The sequence below is a fragment of the Acanthochromis polyacanthus genome, chromosome 11 (genome assembly GCF_021347895.1).
Source record: "Acanthochromis polyacanthus isolate Apoly-LR-REF ecotype Palm Island chromosome 11, KAUST_Apoly_ChrSc, whole genome shotgun sequence".
In the NCBI taxonomy this organism is placed as follows: Eukaryota; Metazoa; Chordata; class Actinopteri; family Pomacentridae; genus Acanthochromis; species Acanthochromis polyacanthus.
Genome location: NC_067123.1, coordinates 27728535 through 27750332, shown reverse-complemented (window position 1 = coordinate 27750332; position 21798 = coordinate 27728535). Strand labels below are relative to the sequence as shown.

At 41.9% G+C, this 21798-nt stretch overlaps 1 protein-coding gene across 2 annotated transcripts in view; it reads right to left on the bottom strand.

Moving 5' to 3' along the window:
* Positions 1 to 995: 995 nt before the first annotated feature.
* LOC110955562 (inactive phospholipase C-like protein 2) overlaps positions 996 to 21798 on the bottom strand; it is a 34779-nt gene continuing 13976 nt past the window's right edge. For both annotated transcript variants that reach the window (XM_022200610.2, XM_051956236.1), the window contains 8 exons: positions 20345 to 20813; positions 19042 to 20265; positions 17714 to 17963; positions 17340 to 17626; positions 16565 to 16768; positions 12272 to 12347; positions 2312 to 2421; positions 996 to 2113 (listed from right to left, as the gene is read on the bottom strand). In XM_022200610.2, the coding sequence (XP_022056302.1) occupies positions 1931 to 2113; positions 2312 to 2421; positions 12272 to 12347; positions 16565 to 16768; positions 17340 to 17626; positions 17714 to 17963; positions 19042 to 20265; positions 20345 to 20813 (2803 nt within the window). In that variant the 3' untranslated portion in view covers positions 996 to 1930. The remainder of the gene's footprint in view (positions 2114 to 2311; positions 2422 to 12271; positions 12348 to 16564; positions 16769 to 17339; positions 17627 to 17713; positions 17964 to 19041; positions 20266 to 20344; positions 20814 to 21798) is intronic.

Genomic DNA, 21798 nt, shown 5'->3' with positions numbered 1-21798 from the left:
GGTGGCACTGGATGAGAAGTTATTCCAGTAATTATTTAAAGTCCCTCTCTGGCCATTAATTAATTCTTTAAACTCATTATGGTATATCAAAGTTACATATTTAGAAGTTTTTCATGCAAATAATCCCTTCCTGAATTAAGATGGCTTAGATATGTGTGTAGTTTCTCCTTTAGAATATGCAGATCTATGAAGTCCCCATGTCTCTGTATACTCACTGCAGCTCTAGCACACCAGCGTACCTACGACTGTGTTCAAGCTATTTTGTGCTGCATTGTGTCAACCTGTAATATTGAAGCAATTCCTTCATACATGTTCAAACTGGAAAGTGATTCTGACAAAGAATGATGCAAAAATCCCCACCCCAACTGCTTATTTTGCTCATGAAGATTCCACCATAAGGACATGTTAACAAGGTGAAAGAAACTTGATTTTTTCCCCACAGGTGGTGTTAGGTCAGTCCATCCAGTTGTTGACATTTCTCTCAAACTAGCCTGGCAGTAGATAAAAGTTCAAAAATCACCAGTCATTAGAATTAATCCTCAAGACATAATCAGTGTCTGTAGCAGACTTCTTGACAGTCCCTGTTATTTCTGTCTGCGTTTCCAACATCTGTACTCAAGGCAACAGCGTGGCTGAAAATAGAAACCTGAATAATTTCAATTCCATGACAACCGTAATGATGAAGATCATCCGATATGATTGAAAGCAGTTACAAAACCGTCCTCATGTACATTAAAATATGCAGTAAAACATGTAAAACCCTTCATTCTGCCAGGTGACACCGTGACTTTGATCATTATCTTTCAACCAAACAGCCCTGCAGCTACAAACGGAAGCTGATTGGAGTCTTTTATCCTCCATAGGTCTGTTTTCTCATATACAGCAGACGAGTGTCCCCAGCGGTGATCTCAGCACTCTGCACCACTTATGTCATGTGTCGCTATGAATGAATGCACATCAAAGCAAAGCAAAACAAACAGGTGCGCGAGCATCAGTCATTTGAAAACTAGTTTATTTCCATCCTGGCTGTTGAGGAACCTTCAACACAGCTGCTCAAGCATCATCTACTGCACCAATATTATGTACCTGGAATGTTTTCACTCAGCATCAATAACTTATGTAAAATACTCCTTACAGCAAAAGGATAGAATTATATATTAAAATACTGTACAGTGTTTTGCACGCAAAGTAAGCACTTTCAACATAACAGTGTACGTTCCCTAGAGGCAGACGTTTACACTTGTGGAGTTGATTTCTATGGCAGGTAAGAGTGGCTGAATTAGCACAGGGGTTTCAGGAAAATACAAAAATATAGAATACTGTATGTAAGACAATATTTAAAGGGTGAAGTGGAGGATTTTGTAGCAAGACAAAGGACCTCACATTGACTGGATGAAGAGCAGCAATCCAGGACCGGAAGATGCTCAATAGAAATAAGCCGGCGAGAGACATATAGAGGCTGCACTGGTCCACGAAATAATGGTAGAAGACCTTAAACATCCATAGATTGATTGACAAGGTGTGTTTCTTTTAATTCGCAGACAAAAAGTCTTGGAACTCACTCTACTTTAGTAATCGTTGTGAAGTAAAAGCCACCAGTATGTTAAGATGGCAATCATCCAAAAGGTTTTGGCTGAGATTTAGCTTGAAAAATTGCAGTTTATCTTTCTCTTCGTGGCACACCTCAAAACATTGCACATAGGAAATAAACATTTTGGTGTATTTACAGTTTAATACAGTACAAACAGCTGAACCTTGGCTTCAAATCTAATTACATTCATCTTACCCGCCATCACATTTCTTACATCTCCTCCCGGCAGTGCATTGACTTCTGCAGCTCTACAGTGTTCAGCGACAGGTGGCTGCATTGTGAAGACTTTTACATTCATCATCTCCTGTGTCCTTTTCCATTTGCTAGGTCGTGTTCTCGTTACGCAGAGGGACCTCTAGCACTCGCAGTGGGTTTGTCATCCGGGCCTCGTCGTGTTTGGGAGCGGACTCTTTTCAATCCTGCACCCTCCTTGGAGAGGTTTCCAGTCAGCGCAGCATCATGCACCTGCTTCATGTTCTCCTGGACTTCTGCCTTGGCGTGTTTCAGCAGGTCGGCCTGGCCCTGAGCAGCAGGAGGACGGATAGAAAAGTAGGCAGAAAGAAGACAAAGGGTAGCAGGTAGAGATAGTGGGCAGAAGTGGAGGAGGGGAGGTTGAAAAAGCGCAAAAAAAAAAAAAGATGAGCAGCTAGCTCGAGGCCAGAACATGTTGTGGTGGTCGCCACCCGAGGCTGTTTTTAAGAGCGCGAGTGTGTTACTGACCTTAAGGATGGTGATGTTCCAGCTGAAACTCTCCAGCGCTCGGCTGACCTTGCAACCTTTCAGCCCCTCCTTCGATGCCAGGCTTTGCAGTTTTTCATGAAACTCCATGGCTACAGAGACAAAACACATGGCAGACACAATTCGATATGCTTCACTAGCATGAAAGTCTGGTTAACAATAGTGCCACAGTATCAAGGATGGGGGGAATTAATAACAGAATAAAAGGGAGCGAGAGCAGGGCAAAAAAAGGAAGAAAAACAGTAAATATGTGTGTTGTGTGTACATGTGTGTCGCGTGGTCCAATAGGCTATGTCAAAAAAATTGTCATATTCGGTGATGTTTTAATTGTGTCCCTCATCTTGTGGCATTCAGTCACATAATATGCAGCTACGTCTGCTGTCTGTCCGTCTCCTAAAAGAGTCTTTTCATTGTCATTGAGTTCTGTGAAGTTTGGCATTAACAAGTCAGACTTTATAAAGTATTCCTGCCTCATGTCACTGTATTTGTCACATTTCAGGAGGAATTATGTCTCTGTCTTTACCTCACCTGTCATGTAGTGACCACAGACTTTCTCCCGTTTCTGAGGCCCGGCTGCTGTCACTGAGTCTGTGATCGGTCAGGATCTGTCTCTACTTTGCACCTCTGACAGTAAAAAGTTATTCTGACAGTTCATATATAGCAGTGAAGTATATCTTGAGTTTTGGTTTGATTCCTCCAACAGTCCAGTTAAGCATTTTTCATTGATGTAATAATTTGGCTGAGCTGAAGAGCATTTGTCCGAGGCTGATCTGACTCCTAGATTTGTAGTATCTGACATTTCAGCGGGTCTTGAGGAATCAATTTGAAAATGTAGAAGTTGTTTTTTTAAACTTGTAATCATCGATGGGTAACAGCTGAACTCTTTATGTGTGGGTTGGTGTTCTTCCTTGTGATGTTTAATATGGACCTACAGAACTGTGCTTGCCTCTGTGGGATGCTTGTTCCATCTAATAAAATCCAGACCCCAGACTTCACTAACATGGAGGGTGATCGGTCGGATTACACTGTGAAATATTTTAGTGTAGTTTCTAACTGGTACGTCTATGTTGTAAGATTTTCTCCTAATTGCATAAAATGCTCTGCATGCTTTCTGTTTCGTCACATTCTTTTATATGCTATTATGTAAAGTATACATTAGGATCATGATTTACAGCAACTCTTTAGGAACTAAACTGGTCAATTTGTCTGATGTTGAGTAATTGGTTAACTCAATAACTCAGCTAACAAGCAAACCTTAATGAGACTGAACATTACATTTCTTTAACATTTGCAAGGTTGTTACAGTGAGTATGTTGGCATTTAACACAGACCACTGCCTTGCATAGCTCTAGAGTATTATTATTAAAATGAATTATCCCTAAAATACTGTAATTTTAGCAGTTGTTTGTCTCAGTGTTCCAGATGAACAGTATCCACTGATGCAGTGTTTTTTTGGTCGTATTCTCCCATTTCCATACACAGCTGTATTCAAAGTGATACAAAATATTATAATATATTGTGTTATTCTGACTTTCTCTAAGATGTGACTACGCATAATTTATCATCAGAGCGGTGACATGCTGTCTTTTCTCATTAAAAAACACAAAACTTTGCGCTGCCCCCTCACAGCACTTTTTGTTAAGAGTTACAGCAGATTTTGGTGGAGCAAAAGCAACCAGGAACACTGGGATGATTGATCTATGAATGCTCTGGTCTTGTCTCTGTCAGGTTTTAAAGCCCACATACTGCAAGATTTGACAACTACCAGCACCATGAACACAACAGTGTGTTCATTGTTGCTTTCTTAACCGACCTCAGAGACAATGTCAATCAAACTTGTTTTCACTGTAAGCTTAGGAGAAACCAAACAAAAAAAAAAATCTATTTGCATGAAGCCACGGCTGAAAAAACAGCCAGGGGATGATCTGTATACATTGAAGCGTGAACTGGAGGTGAGCAACACTGTTAAATGGGAGCCTCATGCAGGACTCCTGCCGTTACTGATGAGTGTGTGGTCAGAAAATGAAGCGTGAATCACTGTTCCTGCAGTATTCATCAACACTAGCAATGTTCTGAGTGTCTGATTGCATCAGTACAGCTTGGTTCCCACTGGCTAATGAAAGAGGTATTCTGTCACCCTTTTGCCTTTATTTTTCTCTATTGGTTCATTTCTACAATTTCTTCCCGCTGTCATCTTCTTAGTCACTTTTCCTTTCTCATTCTGTCCAAGTCCCTACTTTCACAAACTGTGAAGTCATCATATTTGCCCAATGATGTTTCCGCCTGAGTTCTGTAAGCTGATTAGTCAGAGAGTTTTTATCCTCCACCTGCAGGCTTTACTCCAGCACCACTACATCAACTTGACTTTTCTCCTGTCTTCATGAACCTCCACTTGAGGGAGATGCTTTACAGTCGATAGTGTCGAGGTCAGCCTTTGTACATATCAGTAAATGTTGTTGTATACTTCCAGGTAATCTCACCTAACTGAGACCGGAGTCAAGAATGGATCTTTACAAACCTAATACTATGAGACATTTCGGGGGGAAGTCAAAACAAGTAGTTTTTGAGAAACTTTTTGGCCAAACTACAGATACCACCGAAAAAAACAACATGAGCAATGAAAAGAAGGAATGATGTAAACAGTGGATGAAAAATATGAGCGACAGATGAAGAAAGATGCAGAAAGAAAGCAAACAAGCATCATAGAAGGCAGGCCGGCGGCTAGTTAGAGTGTGTGCAGTGAGTTGTTTTGTGTGTCTGTCTTCCTCTGGCCGCCCCGGGCCACTGTCCCACTGTTACCATGGAAACCCGGAAGTGGGTTAACATGGGGCACACATCACTGTGAGCCATCAACGAGAGCCCAGACGTTAAACATGCCAAGTCGGTGGACCACACACACACACACACACACACACACACACACACAAATGCAGAAGAGTAAACAGATTAGATTAGATGCAAGTATAATTTACCAATTCTTCACACCCGATCCCTCTGTCACTAAACGTCTGCAAAGACGGACACACACCTGCACACACATACGTTGCCACTGCTCCACATTCACACACACCTACATAAGTTGCCTGAATAATAACCTTTACCGCAAGGTTGCTAGGCAACTCAAAGCCTACGTGCCAGTGTACTGTGTGTGTGTGTGTGTGTGTGTGTGTGTGTGTGTGTGTGTGTGTGTGTGTGTGTGTGTGTGTGTGTGTGTGTGTGTGTGTGTGTGTGTCTATCCATTTCCCTGTGAAACCAAGCGAAGCCAGAGGAAGGAGCAATATTTCCAAGCCAATACTGGGACAGTGTGCATACATGGACAAACACACTGAAACAGGGTCCCAACCCGGAGGTTAAAATAACCTTCAGTGCCACCGAATCAGGATGGCGGCATTGCATCACCTTCCCTCCCCATCCGCTATCTGAACTGTGAGTGGTCGAGATGGGAAAGATCTGACTTGTAGTCTGATGTCATTAAGAAACAAGCCAGCTTATAAGTGTCTCATGAAGTGTAAAATCTATACTCCCCAATCAGAGTCTCAGCACTATGCAGGTCAGCACCCCCAGGGGAAGGCAGCTGATCCGCAGAGGCTAACCAAGGTTAAGTTCATTCAAATTACAGTAAAGTGTCTTAATCAGGTGTGGCACCATAACCCTTGATGGCATAGATGATCCCAGCGTGTAGACCTGGAATGCAAAACAGCACTCTTCCACAAGATTTTCTCTTGTGATTCACATAATTTTCCAACCCAGCAAACAGGTCATGTAGCCTATATGTGTGGACGTATTTGCATATAATACTGTATGCCCGTCCTCGTATTTATACAGTTTTATATTTAGTCTTGTTTGTTATTTCAAAATGTGCTAACATTACACATAAATAAGCATATTTACCAAAACTGTCTTTAAGCATGTGTTTTTTTCAATCAAAAGAAGAAAAAACATATTTTATAAATCCCAAAATACAGATGTAAGTATAAAAATCCAACTCTAACAAGTAGATGGCAAAATTCAACCTCTGGGACTGAAATATGCTGCAAACACAGAACTGATGTTCCTTAACTGCAGTTCCTTAAATGGCCACTTGATGCTGGTTCCAAAAGTGAGTCGATCCGCATACACCCCTTTGTTAAAATACCTAACTGTACAGTGGAAATAAACATGTTTGCAGCCTGACACGAAAAACAAATCTGGTCTCTATAGCTAATTTCACTGTTCATGACAACTGTACTTGGAGTGGATTTTAATATACATCACCTGTTCAGGCTTAAATTTATGCATAATTAAGTGCATGACTGCTTTGAGAGAAAAGTGATTGCTGTAATCGGACAGTCCATGGCCCAGAGATGTTGTTATAACCTACGTCAGCTCCAGTCACGCTCCACCTCATTGCTCATTTTCAGGAATTAAGAGAAGTCAGGAAATGGCTACGTAATGATGAAGACTCTGAGCTTCAAAGCTGCTCTTCAGAAAAACTTTGTCCATATTTATATAAGGTCAAAGGCAGCCAGCACTGGTTTTCAAATACCAGTGCATGAGAGGACGAATGGAATTTCTTTTGTGGTAATCACAGCATTGAAAATAGGATCTCTTTCCAGGCTTATCCCTCCCAGTCTAGATAAGACACAGGCCAATTGCCATCTGTTTTCAGGAAGTTTTTTTTTTTTTTTTTTTTTTTTAACTAAAATTAGTCCCAATGAAAACTGGACAGTGAGAGCCAGAGTGATGAGGATATTGTTTCTGGAAAGGCATGTTGCTGGGAAAAAATGACAAATCACCTCCTGATGATCTCAGTTTTGGTAACTCCAGTAGTTCAACTTCTCACCTCACTGCAAGTGAACTTTATGGTGTGATAGAAGTGAAACACACTTGAAGCTTTTAACTACAGACAGCAACAAACCAAGGGATTGATTGGGTGTTATTGCTACACTTTCAATTAAAAAAAAGTGATGAGACGTATATTTGACCTCCTCAAACATGACTGAATAAAACCAAAAATATCTCTGTGTGTGTGTACATATATACACACGTGGACAAAATTGTTGGTACCCCTCAGTTAAAGAAGGAAAAACCCACAATTCTCACTGAAATCACTTGAAACTCACAAAAGTAACAATAAATAAAAATTTATTGAAAATTAAATAATCAAAAACAGCCATTACTTTTGAATTGTTGATTAACATAATTATTTAAAAAAACAAACTAATGAAACAGGCCTGGACAAAAATGATGGTACCTCTATAAAAGATTGAAAACTATTTGACCAGAGTGACATGATTAACTCAGGTGTGTCATTTAATTGACATCACAGGTGTTTCCAAACACATAATCAGTCAGTCTGCCTATTTAAAGGGAGACAAGTAGTCACCCTGCTGTTTGGTGAAAAGGTGTGTACCACACTGAACATGGACAACAGAAAGCGAAGGAGAGAATTGTCCCAGGACATCCGAAAAAAAATGATAGACAAACATCTTAAAGGTAAAGGCTATAAGACCATCTCTAAACAGCTTGAAGTTCCTGTGACAACAGTGGCTCATATTATTCAGAAGTTCAAGACCCACGGGACAGTAGCCAACCTCCCTGGACGTGGCCGCAAGAGGAAAATTGATGACAAATTGAAGAGACGGATCGTTGGAATTGTATCCAAAGAGCCCAGAGCAACCTCCAAAGAAATTAAAGGTGAACTCCAAGGCCAAGGTACATCAGTGTCAGATCGCACCATTCGTCGTTGTTTGAGCCAAAGTGGACTTCATGGGAGACGACCAAGGAGGACACCACTGCTGAAAAAACTCATAAAAAAGCGAGACTGGAATTTGCAAAAATGCATGTTGACAAGCCACAAAGCTTCTGGGAGAATGTCCTTTGGACAGATGAGACCAAACTGGAGCTTTTTGGTAAGGCACATCAACTCTATGTTCATAGACTCAAAAACCAAGCATACGAAGAAAAGAACACTGTCCCTACGGTGAAACATGGAGGAGGCTCAGTAATGTTTTGGGGCTGCTTTGCTGCATCTGGCACAGGGTGTCTTGAAAGTGTGCAAGGTACGATGAAATCTGAAGACTATCAAGGCATTCTGGAGAGAAATGTGCTGCCTCTTGTCAGAAAGCTTGGTCTCAGTCGCAGGTCATGGGTCTTCCAACAGGACAACCATCCAAAACACACAGCCAAAAACACCCAAGAATGGCTGAGAGAAAAGCGTTGGACTATTCTAAAGTGGCCTTCTATGAGCCCAGATCTGAATCCCATTGAACATATGTGGAAGGAGCTGAAACATGCCATTTGGAGAAGACACCCATCAAACCTGAGACAACTGGAGCTGTTTGCTCATGAGGAGTGGGCCAAAATACCTGTTGACAGCTGCAGAACGCTCATTGACAAATACAGAAATCGTTTAATTGCAGTGATTGCCTCAAAAGGTTGTGCAACAAAATATTAAGTTATGGGTACCATCATTTTTGTCCAGCCCTATTTCATTAGTTTGTTTTTTTAAATAATTATGTTAATCAACAATTCAAAAGTGATGGCTGATTTTGATTATTTAATTTTCAATAAATTTTTATTTATTGTTACTTTTGTGAGTTTCAAGTGATTTCAGTGAGAATTGTGGGTTTTTCCTTCTTTAACTGAGGGGTACCAACAATTTTGTCCACGTGTGTATATATATATATATATATATAGTCCGATTGCACAACACACACCACATATCCTGATGCTGAGGTGGATTCTCTCTCTTTTCTCCCTTGGTGTCCTTGTCTTCCTCGCAGCATTGCCTCCAGCTATCCATTCATCTTCCCACAGCTTCTGTCTCCCTCTCCGTTTCATCTCTGGGCTCTGATGTAACTTCTAGACATCCATCTCTGCCACTAGCCGTCCCCTAGCTCCCTCCTAGTGACCCGTTTATGCCTTCTCGCTGCCCACCCCCTCTTCCTACAGTAGACTGAGGAGTGGACCTCCGCCTTGGAGTCACCTGATCACCATCTTTACTTTTGTACACACAGGAAGAGCTTTGTTCTTTAGATCAGGCCTCGGGCTCTGCGGCTGCTGTTTATCAGATGAACATGCCGGCACTGGGCTGACAACACAGACTGTCACACTTTCATATCTCACTCTGTTTACATGTGATCACACATGATAAAAAAAAATTCTCGACAGAGTGCAAAGCGGTACGACAGTATCACAGCAGTACGTGACCTCCGCTGCTGCAGTCGTACCTGCAGATGAATATGTCACATAGTATCTGATCACTGAGTGAAGCCATGGCCTCAGAAAACCTAAAATAAAGTCCAGCGGAGGATGCGATGAGCGGTCTGGGAGCCGAGTGGAGAAGGCTGCAAATTTGTAAACAACATTCATCTCCGTCAAATATTCTCTTACTCTCTACAGCGGTCTCAGCTGAACCATCATCCTCCTCTCAAAATATCATTTCACTTCAGGTTTATCTTTAGTTCTCCTTCATTTTGTGTTTTCTATTCACACTTTTCTCATGGGTGGAATTGAAAGAGCAGACTATCCTGCAAACATTTCAACCCATAAAATTTTTAGTAAACACATAGATGCTTAAATGTCTGTCTCAAGACTTCTTTTTAAACACTTTTTAGTGAACATCTGACATCTAAACCTGCAGCCATCACCTAGAGACTCACATATACAATATGTACTGTGAATGTCTTTTCATTTTTTCTGCCAAGCCTCTGGTTAATATTTCTCAATGTCAATCAGAGTCTCCTGGGTGACAGCCAGAGACTGAATCGGGGTGAGGATCGTGATGTGGGTAACGTGTGTGGTGTGTTCACGGGGTTGTTTATTGCTGCTATGACAACAGTCTGGCCGATTAAATTCAGAATACCCAAGGGGCCCTGCTGAAATAAACAAACCTCTGCCAAAGATCACAGAAAAGATATCAGTGGGTCAGATATTGTGCCCTTCACTGAAGAGACAGAAAGGTGATTGATGATGGGAGTTGTTCCAGTTTAAAGCTGCTGTCCGGAGTTTGAATCGCAGCGTCTCCCAAAACACTGTTGGTCCCACCCTCCCTCCCTCTGATTTCGCCCCTTTATTTGTGCACGCGCAGAGTACATGAGAGAAGTGCCCGGAGTGCTGCAGCATCTCGCCTGTTTTGCTGTTTTCCCCTCTTCTACATTTAGTACATTTAGTAAATAATAAAGGAATTACGTTAGAATTCTATATTGAGTCTAACTTGTCCTAATATCAAAATAACATGAATCTGCTAGGACGAACGAGTAAAGTTTCAGTATGTGATTACACTCGTGTATCCCTCTCGATGACGTTGTTTATCAAACTTAGTGCATTTACGCGTGTATATGTGTTACATTGTTTATTTATTTCTATCTAGAGTTCAGAATTGCATGACTCCTCTGACGAAGAGTATGTCCCAGACGCCCCAACATCTTCCTCCAGAGGTCGGGCATCTAAACGAAGCCGTCAGGCGGGCTATGGAGGCCGTGGTCGGGGAGCGACGCGAGCACCCCGAGCCAAAAAACGTCCTGCAGTCTCTTGGCCTGACAAGCTGTGGGATTGGTAACTTTTCTGGAAGTGGCTGAGCCCTGATGCTCTCTCCTCCACAAGCAAAACAAATGTGCGCGCGGTTGCGTAGTGCATAGCTCACCCACCTCTGCATGGGCTTGCTTGCTGTGCGCGTAACCGTTGATTGACAGCATGACAAAGCTGAAGCTCGAACTTGATTGGTCGGCAGCAACCGGCGCTTTTTGGAATAACATGAGGGTCTATGAGAGGAAGGCGGAGCTCAGGAATAAATTTTCATATCGCGTTATACTAACTTTATATTATAGTATCGAACTAGACTAACACATTTAAGCTTTGTTAAAAAATGATACATAAATTGAAAACAAACGGAAACTCCGGACAGCAGCTTTAAGCCAATGCCATCCAAAACATACAGATGAACTGGGCCAGTAAACATCCTTGTTACACCCCCCTCTGTGTGTCAGACAAATGAAATGAAAGAAGGTTGTTCACGGGTGAAACTAACAAAAACTGCACAAACAAGCAAAATGGGGTTCTGTGGTCTAAAAGAGGATAGGGTATGGCTAAATAGCACTATCCCCGACTAAATCTACCACAGTGGTAGACCAAACAAAAGCTAAAACCCCTGAAAAGAAAAAGATTCCCCAAAACAGAAGGAAGTGCTAGATTTTGTGCACTGACGACACTAAGGTTTCTAGAAAGAAGGCCAACTGATGGTGTCGGGTCTTCCACGTTGCCTACCCCCAACCAACAGAGCAGTTGGGAGATCCCGCCTTATATCCCCGCCCAGCTGATTGGTAACAGCACACAGCTGAGCTCAATCACACAGGTGCTGCAGATTGAGCCTGATCTGAGAGCCAGGCTGTGAACTTTCCAAGTCCATAACAATTCTCATCTAAACTTGTGTAACACTGGTGATTAGGCAGATGTCTGCAGGAGATGGAACTGGAAAAAATATGGTGGGAGAAGGAAAGGAAAGGAAAGGAAAGGAAAGGAAAGGAAAGGAAAGGAAAGGAAAGGAAAGGAAAGGTAAGGTAAGGTAAGGTAAGGAAAGGTAAGGAAAGGAAAGGAAAGGAAAGGAAAGGAAAGGAAAGGAAAGGAAAGGAAAGGAAAGGAAAGGAAAGGAAAGGTAAGGTAAGGTAAGGTAAGGTAAGGAAAGGTAAGGAAAGGAAAGGAAAGGAAAGGAAAGGAAAGGAAAGGAAAGGAAAGGAAAGGAAAGGAAAGGAAAGGAAAGGAAAGGAAAGGGCTAATGACAAAAGAGCAATGCTGCAGGGTATCTAAAGCACTATTGAAGAGGCTGTTTGAGAGTTGTTACGAGTAGATCAGGAATATGGGAATAGTCTGGTTTCTCCTCATTACACACACATAATAACACACGTTCCACATATCAGCATCTCACATACACACTAATACACCAACACACACACGCCTACATACCCGTTGACTGTATATGGAGGATCTTGTCATGGAGTCCATCGGAGAGCTCTATCACAGCTCTGCTCGTCTGGACCATCTGCAGACACAGAAATATATATCAGCATGAAACACATACACAGTTGTAGTGCACCATAAACCTCTAACTTATTCTACCATCTAGTTTCTGGTTTGGAAGCCATTTTTTCATATGTTGGTTGATATTTTGCAGAAGGAAAACATCCAAAGTGCACATTTAGGTGTTTGTTTTACTAAACTTTGTTGCTTTGTGTCTGCGGATCTCAGTTACAATACTTATCTTTGAGGTGGTTTTCTCAAAGTGAGTTTCTTAGCAATACTGGTATTCATTGATTTCAAGAAGGCTTTCAACTCAATCGAAAGAAACAAAATGTTCCTAATTCTACTGACATGGAATCCCTCCTCCTATTGTTGAAGCAATAAAAATTATGTATGTCAACACTACTGCTCTAGTCAAGACTCTTGAGGCAAACACAGATCTCTTCTCCATAGACACAGAATACTTCAAGGAGACCCTCTAGCACCTTTCCTCTTTGTCATCTGCGTAGACTATACACTGAGGAATGCAATCTTGCCCTCCGATGGCCTGACCCTAAAGCATCATCCAAGTAGAAGACATCCTGAAGAAGTCCTCTCAGACCTTGTGCTCGCAGATGACATCGCCCTCCTGGAAAATACTTCAGTGAAGCAGGAAACCTTCTGCATCAGGTAGAGCGAGACACAAGACTGATTGGACTCTTCCTGAATGCTGGGAAGATGAAATCCATGCACCTTAACCCAACATCTGAAAAAACATTGCATGCACGAGATCAGTCTGAAATTGAAAAAGTTGCTGATTTCCTATATCTTGGAGGCTAGACTAACACAGCTCATGATATAGAAACAAAAACTGATAAAGCCTTATGCCCTATTAAAACGACAACCAAAATGAGAGTATTCAGGGCGTCAGTAGAATCCGTCTTACTCTATGGATCTGATTCCTGGTCACTATCGAAGACTCTCTCAAAAAGAATAGATGTGACTTATACCAGAATGTTACGGATGGCACAAAACATCTCTTGGAAATCGGACCTCACCAACAACTTGCTATATGGTCCACATGCACGCTTGTCAACTATCATTAGACAACGCAGACTAGCCCTGGCTGGACATGTGGTGACACGCAACAAAGCAGTTTGTCGAGTACTGCTATGGAAACCTGATGCTGTCAGAAGGGTTGGCAGGCCTAGCACAACATTAAGGAAGGTGCTAGAAGAAGACACTGGTCTGGAAGACAAAGAACCTTTGACTGCAATGCTGGACAGAGGGTGCTGGATGAAGAACTTTATTCATGTCACTGATGCCGTCGGATGCAATTGGCTGACAGAGTTTTTTTTTTGTCATACTTTGAGCCAGATATCTGCACTTACAAACTTTTTATTTCGTGATATATTCTGAAGGTCTTTACAGTGGGATATATTCATATATCATTCACATCCGGGTTTATAGAACATTTTACTCGGCAAAAATGAATTTCTTGCTGTGACTGCATTTTCAGATTTATGGAGTGATTTTTTTTTAAAAAAAAAGGATATTCAAATTTCTTTCTGTAAAAACCTTTCGCTCTAATTCGCCAGCGCAGTAAAACAAAAATTTTGAAGCTGATCATAACTTCAGATTCCTGTTCTGGAAACGAATGCAAATCAGGACATTTTAAAATATCTAATATCCCATTTGCATGTTTAAAAATTGGATTTCAGAAAAGTTGTAAAACAAAGATGAGAAAGTTTCATACTGATATCTATGAATTAAAACTGTAACCTATTCACCTGTACTGTCTCCCCTTAAGCACATATGGAATCAGTTTTATTCTCTGGGGAGGGGGGACAAAAAAACAACTCAATATGCTACAGATTAAAGGGTGAGAGCAGATGGGTTTAAATCACGTGAATTTTTCTGATTTTAATGCACATATTATTACAGTCTTCTGCACATGTTGGCTGTAAAAATTATGGTAATTCTGACATAGGAAGTGTGCATGTGAAGGCACTCACAGAGACTAATGTGACAGCTCTTTTACAGTAATGACCACACAAAACACACACACACACTCACACACATGTGACACGAGTTGCTTCTGCCTGATTAATTCTGCACCTCCTCTCACAAATCCTGCTGGGACTTGACCTCTCAGTGGATATAAAAAAAATAATAATAATAAAATGCTATTCAACAAATAAGGGATTAACTACAGAACACTACAATGACCAGATCCAGTTGAACAAGACGCACACATCCAGACACACTCTCATTCCCATTTCCTGTCTCTGTTGTTTGCTCCCTCCAGGCATTAGGATCGAGTTGTGGAATCCATTTAGCCGAACAACATTCAAATCTATGCTAATGGTATTCAGCACCACTGTGAGCTTTTTCTCCTCTGATCCGCTTGGCTGGTATCGAAACGTGCACACACACAGACAACACAAACAAGCACATGTGCACATTCTTACTTACAGAATAATGCACAAATAGTCACTGGCATATGCAGATTCCAGTTGCATAGAAATGACAAACAACTGTAGTTAAATTAAAGTGTCACGGTTTACACACCAAAACCTTAATCATAACTTAACAGGGCTACAAACAGATCCATTTATCTCCACTCGAGCCAGTTTCTGGCCAAAAACCTGAATGTCTCCCCTCCTTCATTCACAATACACATACACTCACACACACACATCACATATGCTGTCTGGACTGTGTTGCCAAATTTGCAATTCACAGTGGCTGTCCATCATCCTGCCGAAGAGATTCCGGGGGAATATCTGATATGAAACATGAACAAGTGCACTTTGAGCAAATATCAATTTAAAAAATATTGCTGCAGCCAGACAGATGACAAAAAAGAGATGTAATGTTTTTCGCCGCTTTTTAACATTGCAAGACAGGCTACAATTCGACTGATTCTGGTCTACAGCTGTACAAACCCAGTTATGTCGGACAGCCACAGTCCAACTAGATCCAGAGGGAGAAAGAGGAGGCAGGAACTGAAAAAAGATTAATGAGTGAAAGAAGGAAAGGGGAGAGCACTGAAAGACGGGGACAGACACCGAAGGGAAATAATTTGAATGTGAAATATGAAAGTGAGGACAGACACAAAGACTGAGCAGCATAAATCCACTCAAACTCACTGATTCTCTCGACTCATTGACAGACTGAGGAGTCCACTAACAGACCAATTGACCCCTCTGCTCCTCTTTTTTTTCTCTCTCTCGTCCTCATTCTCTGTCTTTGTTTATTTCCTCGAGGGGAGTTTTTTCTCGATGGCTGGATTTATTTTTAGGCATCATTATATAAATTAAGTCTGTTAAATAACTTTCTCCTCGGTCAATGAAGCGCTGCAGTTTATTTGGGTGGAAACACACTTTGGCTTCAGGCCAAGGTGAGGATGTCGCTGGTGTGTTTACGAGACTTAAGGCCAGAACAAATGAGGATGTTGTTCGCTACATAACAATGAGAGCTCATTTGTGTTTCGGGGCAGATTGGCTAAAAAGGAAAGCATTTGTTTGGGAGGGGAAGCAGTCAGGAGATGGGAGGTGACTGACTGATCTGTTGCTTTTGTTTGATCTTTCCTTTCTTTTGATGACATTCAGATTTATGAGCCATGCCAACTCTTTTATCTGGTGCAAAACAATAAGAATATTCACCTTCTGAATCCCAAAACACTCGGTGGGTTCGAAAGAAATGTTACCTTTAGGAAAATTACAATAGTCGTCAGAGCTCAAGGCTGTAAAAACAGAAAGAACTGTCAGATTTCAACTCTCCAACTGTCTTTGAACTATTCATCTGTTACATGTCATTCTGTTGGAAAACTTAAAATCGTGATATTTCATCAAAGTCACTTAAATGCCACATCTAAAACTAAAGCAAAAAAAGAAAAAAACTCTTGCATTTGCACTCCACAACCAACAGTCTGGTTACAAACATTCAGGAATTTTTTTCAGCTGGATTGAACTGCAGGATGTATTTATATAAAGCATCCCTTTATTTTTTTGTAAAGTAAATCATTTAAGAATTTCTGTTTTCTTTTTTGTGGTGTACAACAAATACAATGTTGTTATACTGCACAGAAGACATTTTTGAGTTTTGTCTACTTCTAGTCACAGTTGTGCTGTTTCCATAGAGATGCAGGACTTTACACTGCGGTGAAAAAATGAGTCGAAATGTGACAGGAATAAGAAACACCCAGAAGCTGCTTGGAGTTCAGAGGGTTAACTGTCAGGTCTCTTCCTTCCTCACCATTTCATAGGTAGAGACGACTCGGCGAAGGACATCAGGCAGCTGCCCCTGGGGCTCCAGGGTGGGGTAGTGGTCTCGGAGGTCAAACAGCAGTAAAGGCGAGCCTTCCGGTCCCGATACTCTGGAGCTCAGAGCCAGCACACACTGCATGAGGTTAGCCACAGCCGACACCCCACACAGCTCCCTGAACACTGCTACTGAGTTCTGTTTAACAACAAAAATAAAGGAGGATACACAAATGAAACCACCAGATTTACCTCTTTCTGCTCTTTTTAATATTTTCATCCTGAGGAAAATACACTACAAAGACTCTAAATGATATCAGAACAAAAAGAACATCAAATTTATGAAATCTTTTCTTCACTCTGTCTTTATGCACACAAATGTGCACAAGTAAGCAAAAAAAAAAAGACACAAAAGACGACTCCTGCAACACAGGGATTTGTCTTTTGTTTCACTATTGATTTCTCTCCTGCAATTTTGCTGTTGTAGTAGTTTGGAACGAAATGGAAGAAATCCAGTGATGTGGATAACAACAGTCTCACCACACTGATAGAACATATAATTACTGATTTAGTGGTGCTGGTTGACACAAACACACACAGACCAAATTGCTGCCTGGCCCTTAAAGGTTAGTTCAACTATTAACAAAAAAAGAGAGTGAAAAAAATCATCACTGTTGTTTTTATAGCTGGATAATATACATATCTTTGGTTGGACATTACATATGTGCCAGTTAAAAATGGAGTGCTAACATGCAAATTATTTATCTCACCTGCATGTTTCCTCTCAGGTCTGTGGCTTCTCTCAGCAGTGGAGAAGCCATCTTGAAAACCTCATCCACAACCCGAACTCCTAAATCCCTCAGAGCCGTGTAGTCCCGCCCCTTTCGGGCCTTCCGCACTGACAGACCTCTTTTATGAGGCTTTCCTCCTCCTCTTCGATTGGTGAGGGCCACATGGACGAACAGCTTGGCGTGAGGAAGCTCCTCTCCCGTTAAAGACTGGAGGGGAACATGTCGGTAGCCCGGCTGGAGGCACTCCAGAGGTATGGTGTACTGACCTGCAAGGGGTGGTACAGAAATCTTGTGTATGAAACTGATGCACCACATTAAAATATAAATTGCCTTGAGGTTGTCTTGATTCTTACCTATGAATTCATCTCCTATGTAGTCGTCATCCAGCACCACAAAGCGAACCATGGCGAGCTCTGGCAAGTTAATCTGGAACTCGAAGCTCTCATCAAAGATAGGGTTGTCCCCATTCTGGGTCACAGTTCTCGTGCGGCGCTCTGTGCAGTCAGCTGGGATGCCGTGAATCTCCACATACACATATGGATCCACCACATCCCCTTTGGCTCCAGAACCTCGTGGCTTGGGCAGATTCTGGCCGCTAATCACCTGGGAGAAGGAGAACTGCTATTTATACACTGCTGGGTTTTCAGAACACACTCATAATTGTAGAGGATTCATATTATCAGTTTAATCCAAGTTTGGCCCTATTTTTATAGTTTTGACCATTAACTTTATGAGTTGTGATAATATTTTACTCACCCAAATAACCGTTGATGTCCAGGAAATGAATGATATTACTACAACTGAGTCTAGCAAGGCATGAAATGAACATTCAACTGATCCGACAAGCCACTGAACAAGCCTCCACTTAAGCCAAATTATCTGAAAAAACTTCATCTGGAAGTAAAAGTGAAAGCAAGCTCAATCAAAATGTATTTTCACTTTTGTTTGTTCTTTTAAATCAGCCTCGCTAAGCTGGAGGACGTTTTATCTTTCTCAACCCCAAGCAGTTTCTGGGCGTTTCCTCCTCTGGTCACATTGTAACTCACTGTGGGTTTGTTTTTCACTGTAATATATAGGCCTGTACCTTTATGGAAACAGCACAATCACGACTATGAGAAGAGAAAACTCATAAATGTCTTCTGTGCAGTAGAACACAATTCTAATGCCATAGGTCACAGAAAAGAAAAATGAAAGTTGAATTTCTTTGTTAATTTTAGAAAAAAAAATTAAAACATGGAATCGACATGTACAAAAAAGTGCTCATAGAAGAATCAGATTAGAGCAAAGAAATCATTTTTATTTTTTTGTTTTGGATACGTTTTGTAATGAAACATCTTGTCACAACTGAGTAGTTCAAGGACCACCGGGAAGCTGAAATTCTAATGATTTTGTCTAATTTTGCTGCTTCTTTCTATAATAAATAGTGCAATTTTGGCATTTAAAAAAAAAAAAAACACACCTTTCAAACCTGTCTGTGGGTTTTGGGGTTCAGAGGGTTAAAATCTGTTTGATGATTTGACTTCTTTATAGCATTTTTTTCCAAGTTCTGAGATGTTATTACCCAAGAGAAAGATGGCCAGGTTCAAAGAAAAGTAATTACTCTTTAAGTTTTAGAGCAACTTCAGCTTATTCCCATAGCAAAGTCTATATTTATTATGGTGTACTTGGTACTCCACCGTACCTTGACATGGAGCAGCTGTGGGGAGACACCAGGCACCGTGTCTCTGGTGTCGGCGCTGAAATAAGACACCTCCTGCCGCATGATGGCCGGCCGCAGAACGTAACCACAGCTTCCGTTCTGTCTGAACCAGGCCGTGTTCAGGTCCATCATCAGTCCAGCTGTCTGAAAATTCATTGATACAATCTGGCAACCACACTTCCAGAGGTCCTGGGGGTTCATGTTGCTCGAGTCAATACGCATAGGGTTGGGATACACTCGTGACAGGAAATGCTTGTTGTGATTGACAAAGTCACCGGGGTTCTCACCAGCGAGACGCACAGCCAGAGACTCATGAAAAGAACACAGTTCCCAGGGTTTTTGGCTTTTGGATGATGTTGGAAAATCAATGAAGCGAACAGAGCAACAAAGAGTTACTAAGCCAGAGAGCTCTTTTAACAGCATGAAACGTTTGGGAGGAGGATGAAGGGGAATAGACTGAGAGACGATTGTGTAGGCGAAACTTTTCTGTACCATGTCCTTCTCATTTGTTCCAGGAGCTGCCCCTCCACTGTTGGCTGCTTTAATCCTTTGGCACATTTCTGCTCCTTCATCCTCTTCACTTACATCCCCATCCTCCCCATTAGAACCTGAACCCAGTTTTTTACCCTTTAGCAGGATGCGATGCCTGAGAGCATGCGGCGATGGCAGGTACGGGGCCCCATCATGGGGGAGATCTGTGTACAGCCTCTCCCCAAATATCCTCACTAGATGTTGCAACAGCACTTTCTGCTGTGGGAGGGAACAGTGGTTCTCAATGCACAGAATTAACGGATAATCAGACGCAACAAATGCGAATCTTCCAATTGCCTCTAACACACAACGTAGGGACAGTGGTGGGGAAAGGGTGTGCCCAGTACACACCACCGGCTCCTCATCAGGGCCGTCCCAGACGTCCACCTCCACACATCGGCAGCCCATCTTCAGAGCACGGATGTAACCAGAAATATCGGATGGACCTCGAAACTGGTCCTCAATGAGGTAGGTGTTGTGGGAGGAGTTGATGTAGTAGTGGGACAAAGGCTGGGACATGTCCTGGCACACAATGGCGTGCTCCCGGTCAAAGAGGTGGCACTCTGCTGAAGTGAGGTAGCTGGTGAAGCCGTCCAAGGACATGAATCCTTGCTGCCGACCCTCCTCTGATGGCTCATGGGACTGGATGAGTTTCATGCTGGTTTCCTCACTCACCTAAAAGGCAGAGTGAGAGAAAAAGATTATCCACAATGGAAACACTTGACTTGATAGTGTGAAGTAGTGTGTTACCCACTTGAGCCATGCCCTGCTCAGCCTCGATGAACCTCATCAGGTCTTTGGTGTCCAGGAACTCCTTGTTGCTCGAGAACTGCACCAACAGGAAGTAGATCTCTGGACGTGTGCAAAAGTCGTGAAAGGCCTCAATGAACTCCTGCTTGGTGACTCTGTCGTTTCTTCCTGTGAGCTTTTTGTTTTCACTGTGGTCTTTAAATCCAGACCCGTTATCTATTGTGAGCCCACACATCCTCTCCCTGACTCTTTGAAGCTCTTTAAACCTGTGCTCCACTTTTCCACTGCTCACCCCAGGGTTCACACTTTGTATCAACTTTATGGCTGACTGCAAGCGAATCCCTTCCTCGACGTCATCATGTCTGTCGAAATCAGCAGCAGAGGAAAACAACTGCTCCAGCCAGCCAAGACGAAGGCTGTCCTGACTGCTGGCGAGCATGTCAAGGGCATGTTTCCCATACTGCATCAGATACCTGGAGACAGATGAGAGATGAATGGACAAGGCCGATGGAATAGGACAGAACATTGTTGTTGTAAAACTGCATCACAGACACTTCTATTTTCATTTCAGCCGTCTTGCACAGTGCCTAAAATTTAAAGTACAATAACTGCAGCAGTAGAATCATTTTACAGTCAAACCACGTTTACTGGCACAGCGCTTCATAACAAAGACAACTTGAAGGACTACACAAAGAAATCAACCCAACAAAATCTCACTGTTCGTCTCAGTACAATCAATAGCAGGGGAAAAGCAAAGCATAGGACACAGGATATATTTTTTGGACTGGCATCAAAGACCTTCACAGATTAGCTGGAGTTGCTTAACCTTCCTTGCATGACCGAATCTTACTTCAAGCACAAATTAAATTTCCGTCATTACTTGTTCACCTTGATGTCAGTGAGGACACCAGTGAAGACTCTGTCCTCATAAATAAAACTTACCTGACTAAAATATTGATGAAATACAGTACATGTCAGCAATATGAGACATTTAGGAACCAATTCCTCAACATGCATGTTGTAGCGAGGGCAGACATGAAAGATCCTCTCTATTCGTTGATGAAACCAACAAAACTCATCGCTGTGTGTCAAAGTTACATAAAATAATCCATTTCAATTGTCATGAAAGTGCATGAAATATGAGACTGTGGGACTTTGCAAAGATGGAAAAAGATATAGAAAGATTAGTGGCCAACTAAAACTCTGTCAAAACAGAATCGCAGCTGAGATCAGGAGATATAGAATGAGACTTAGTGCTACTAATCAGAGTCTCAGCAGCAGGCCTTCTAAAATGATGCCATCGACAGGTTGCTACTTGCACAATGATGTACAGAATGTCAGTGTACAGCCTGACTTGAATTCAATAGAATACCGTTGGAGTAGTTTAAAGAAAAAAGGTTGAGCAACACAACTCTCCATCAGAGAGTATCTGAAAAAAAAAACACACAAACATGGCTG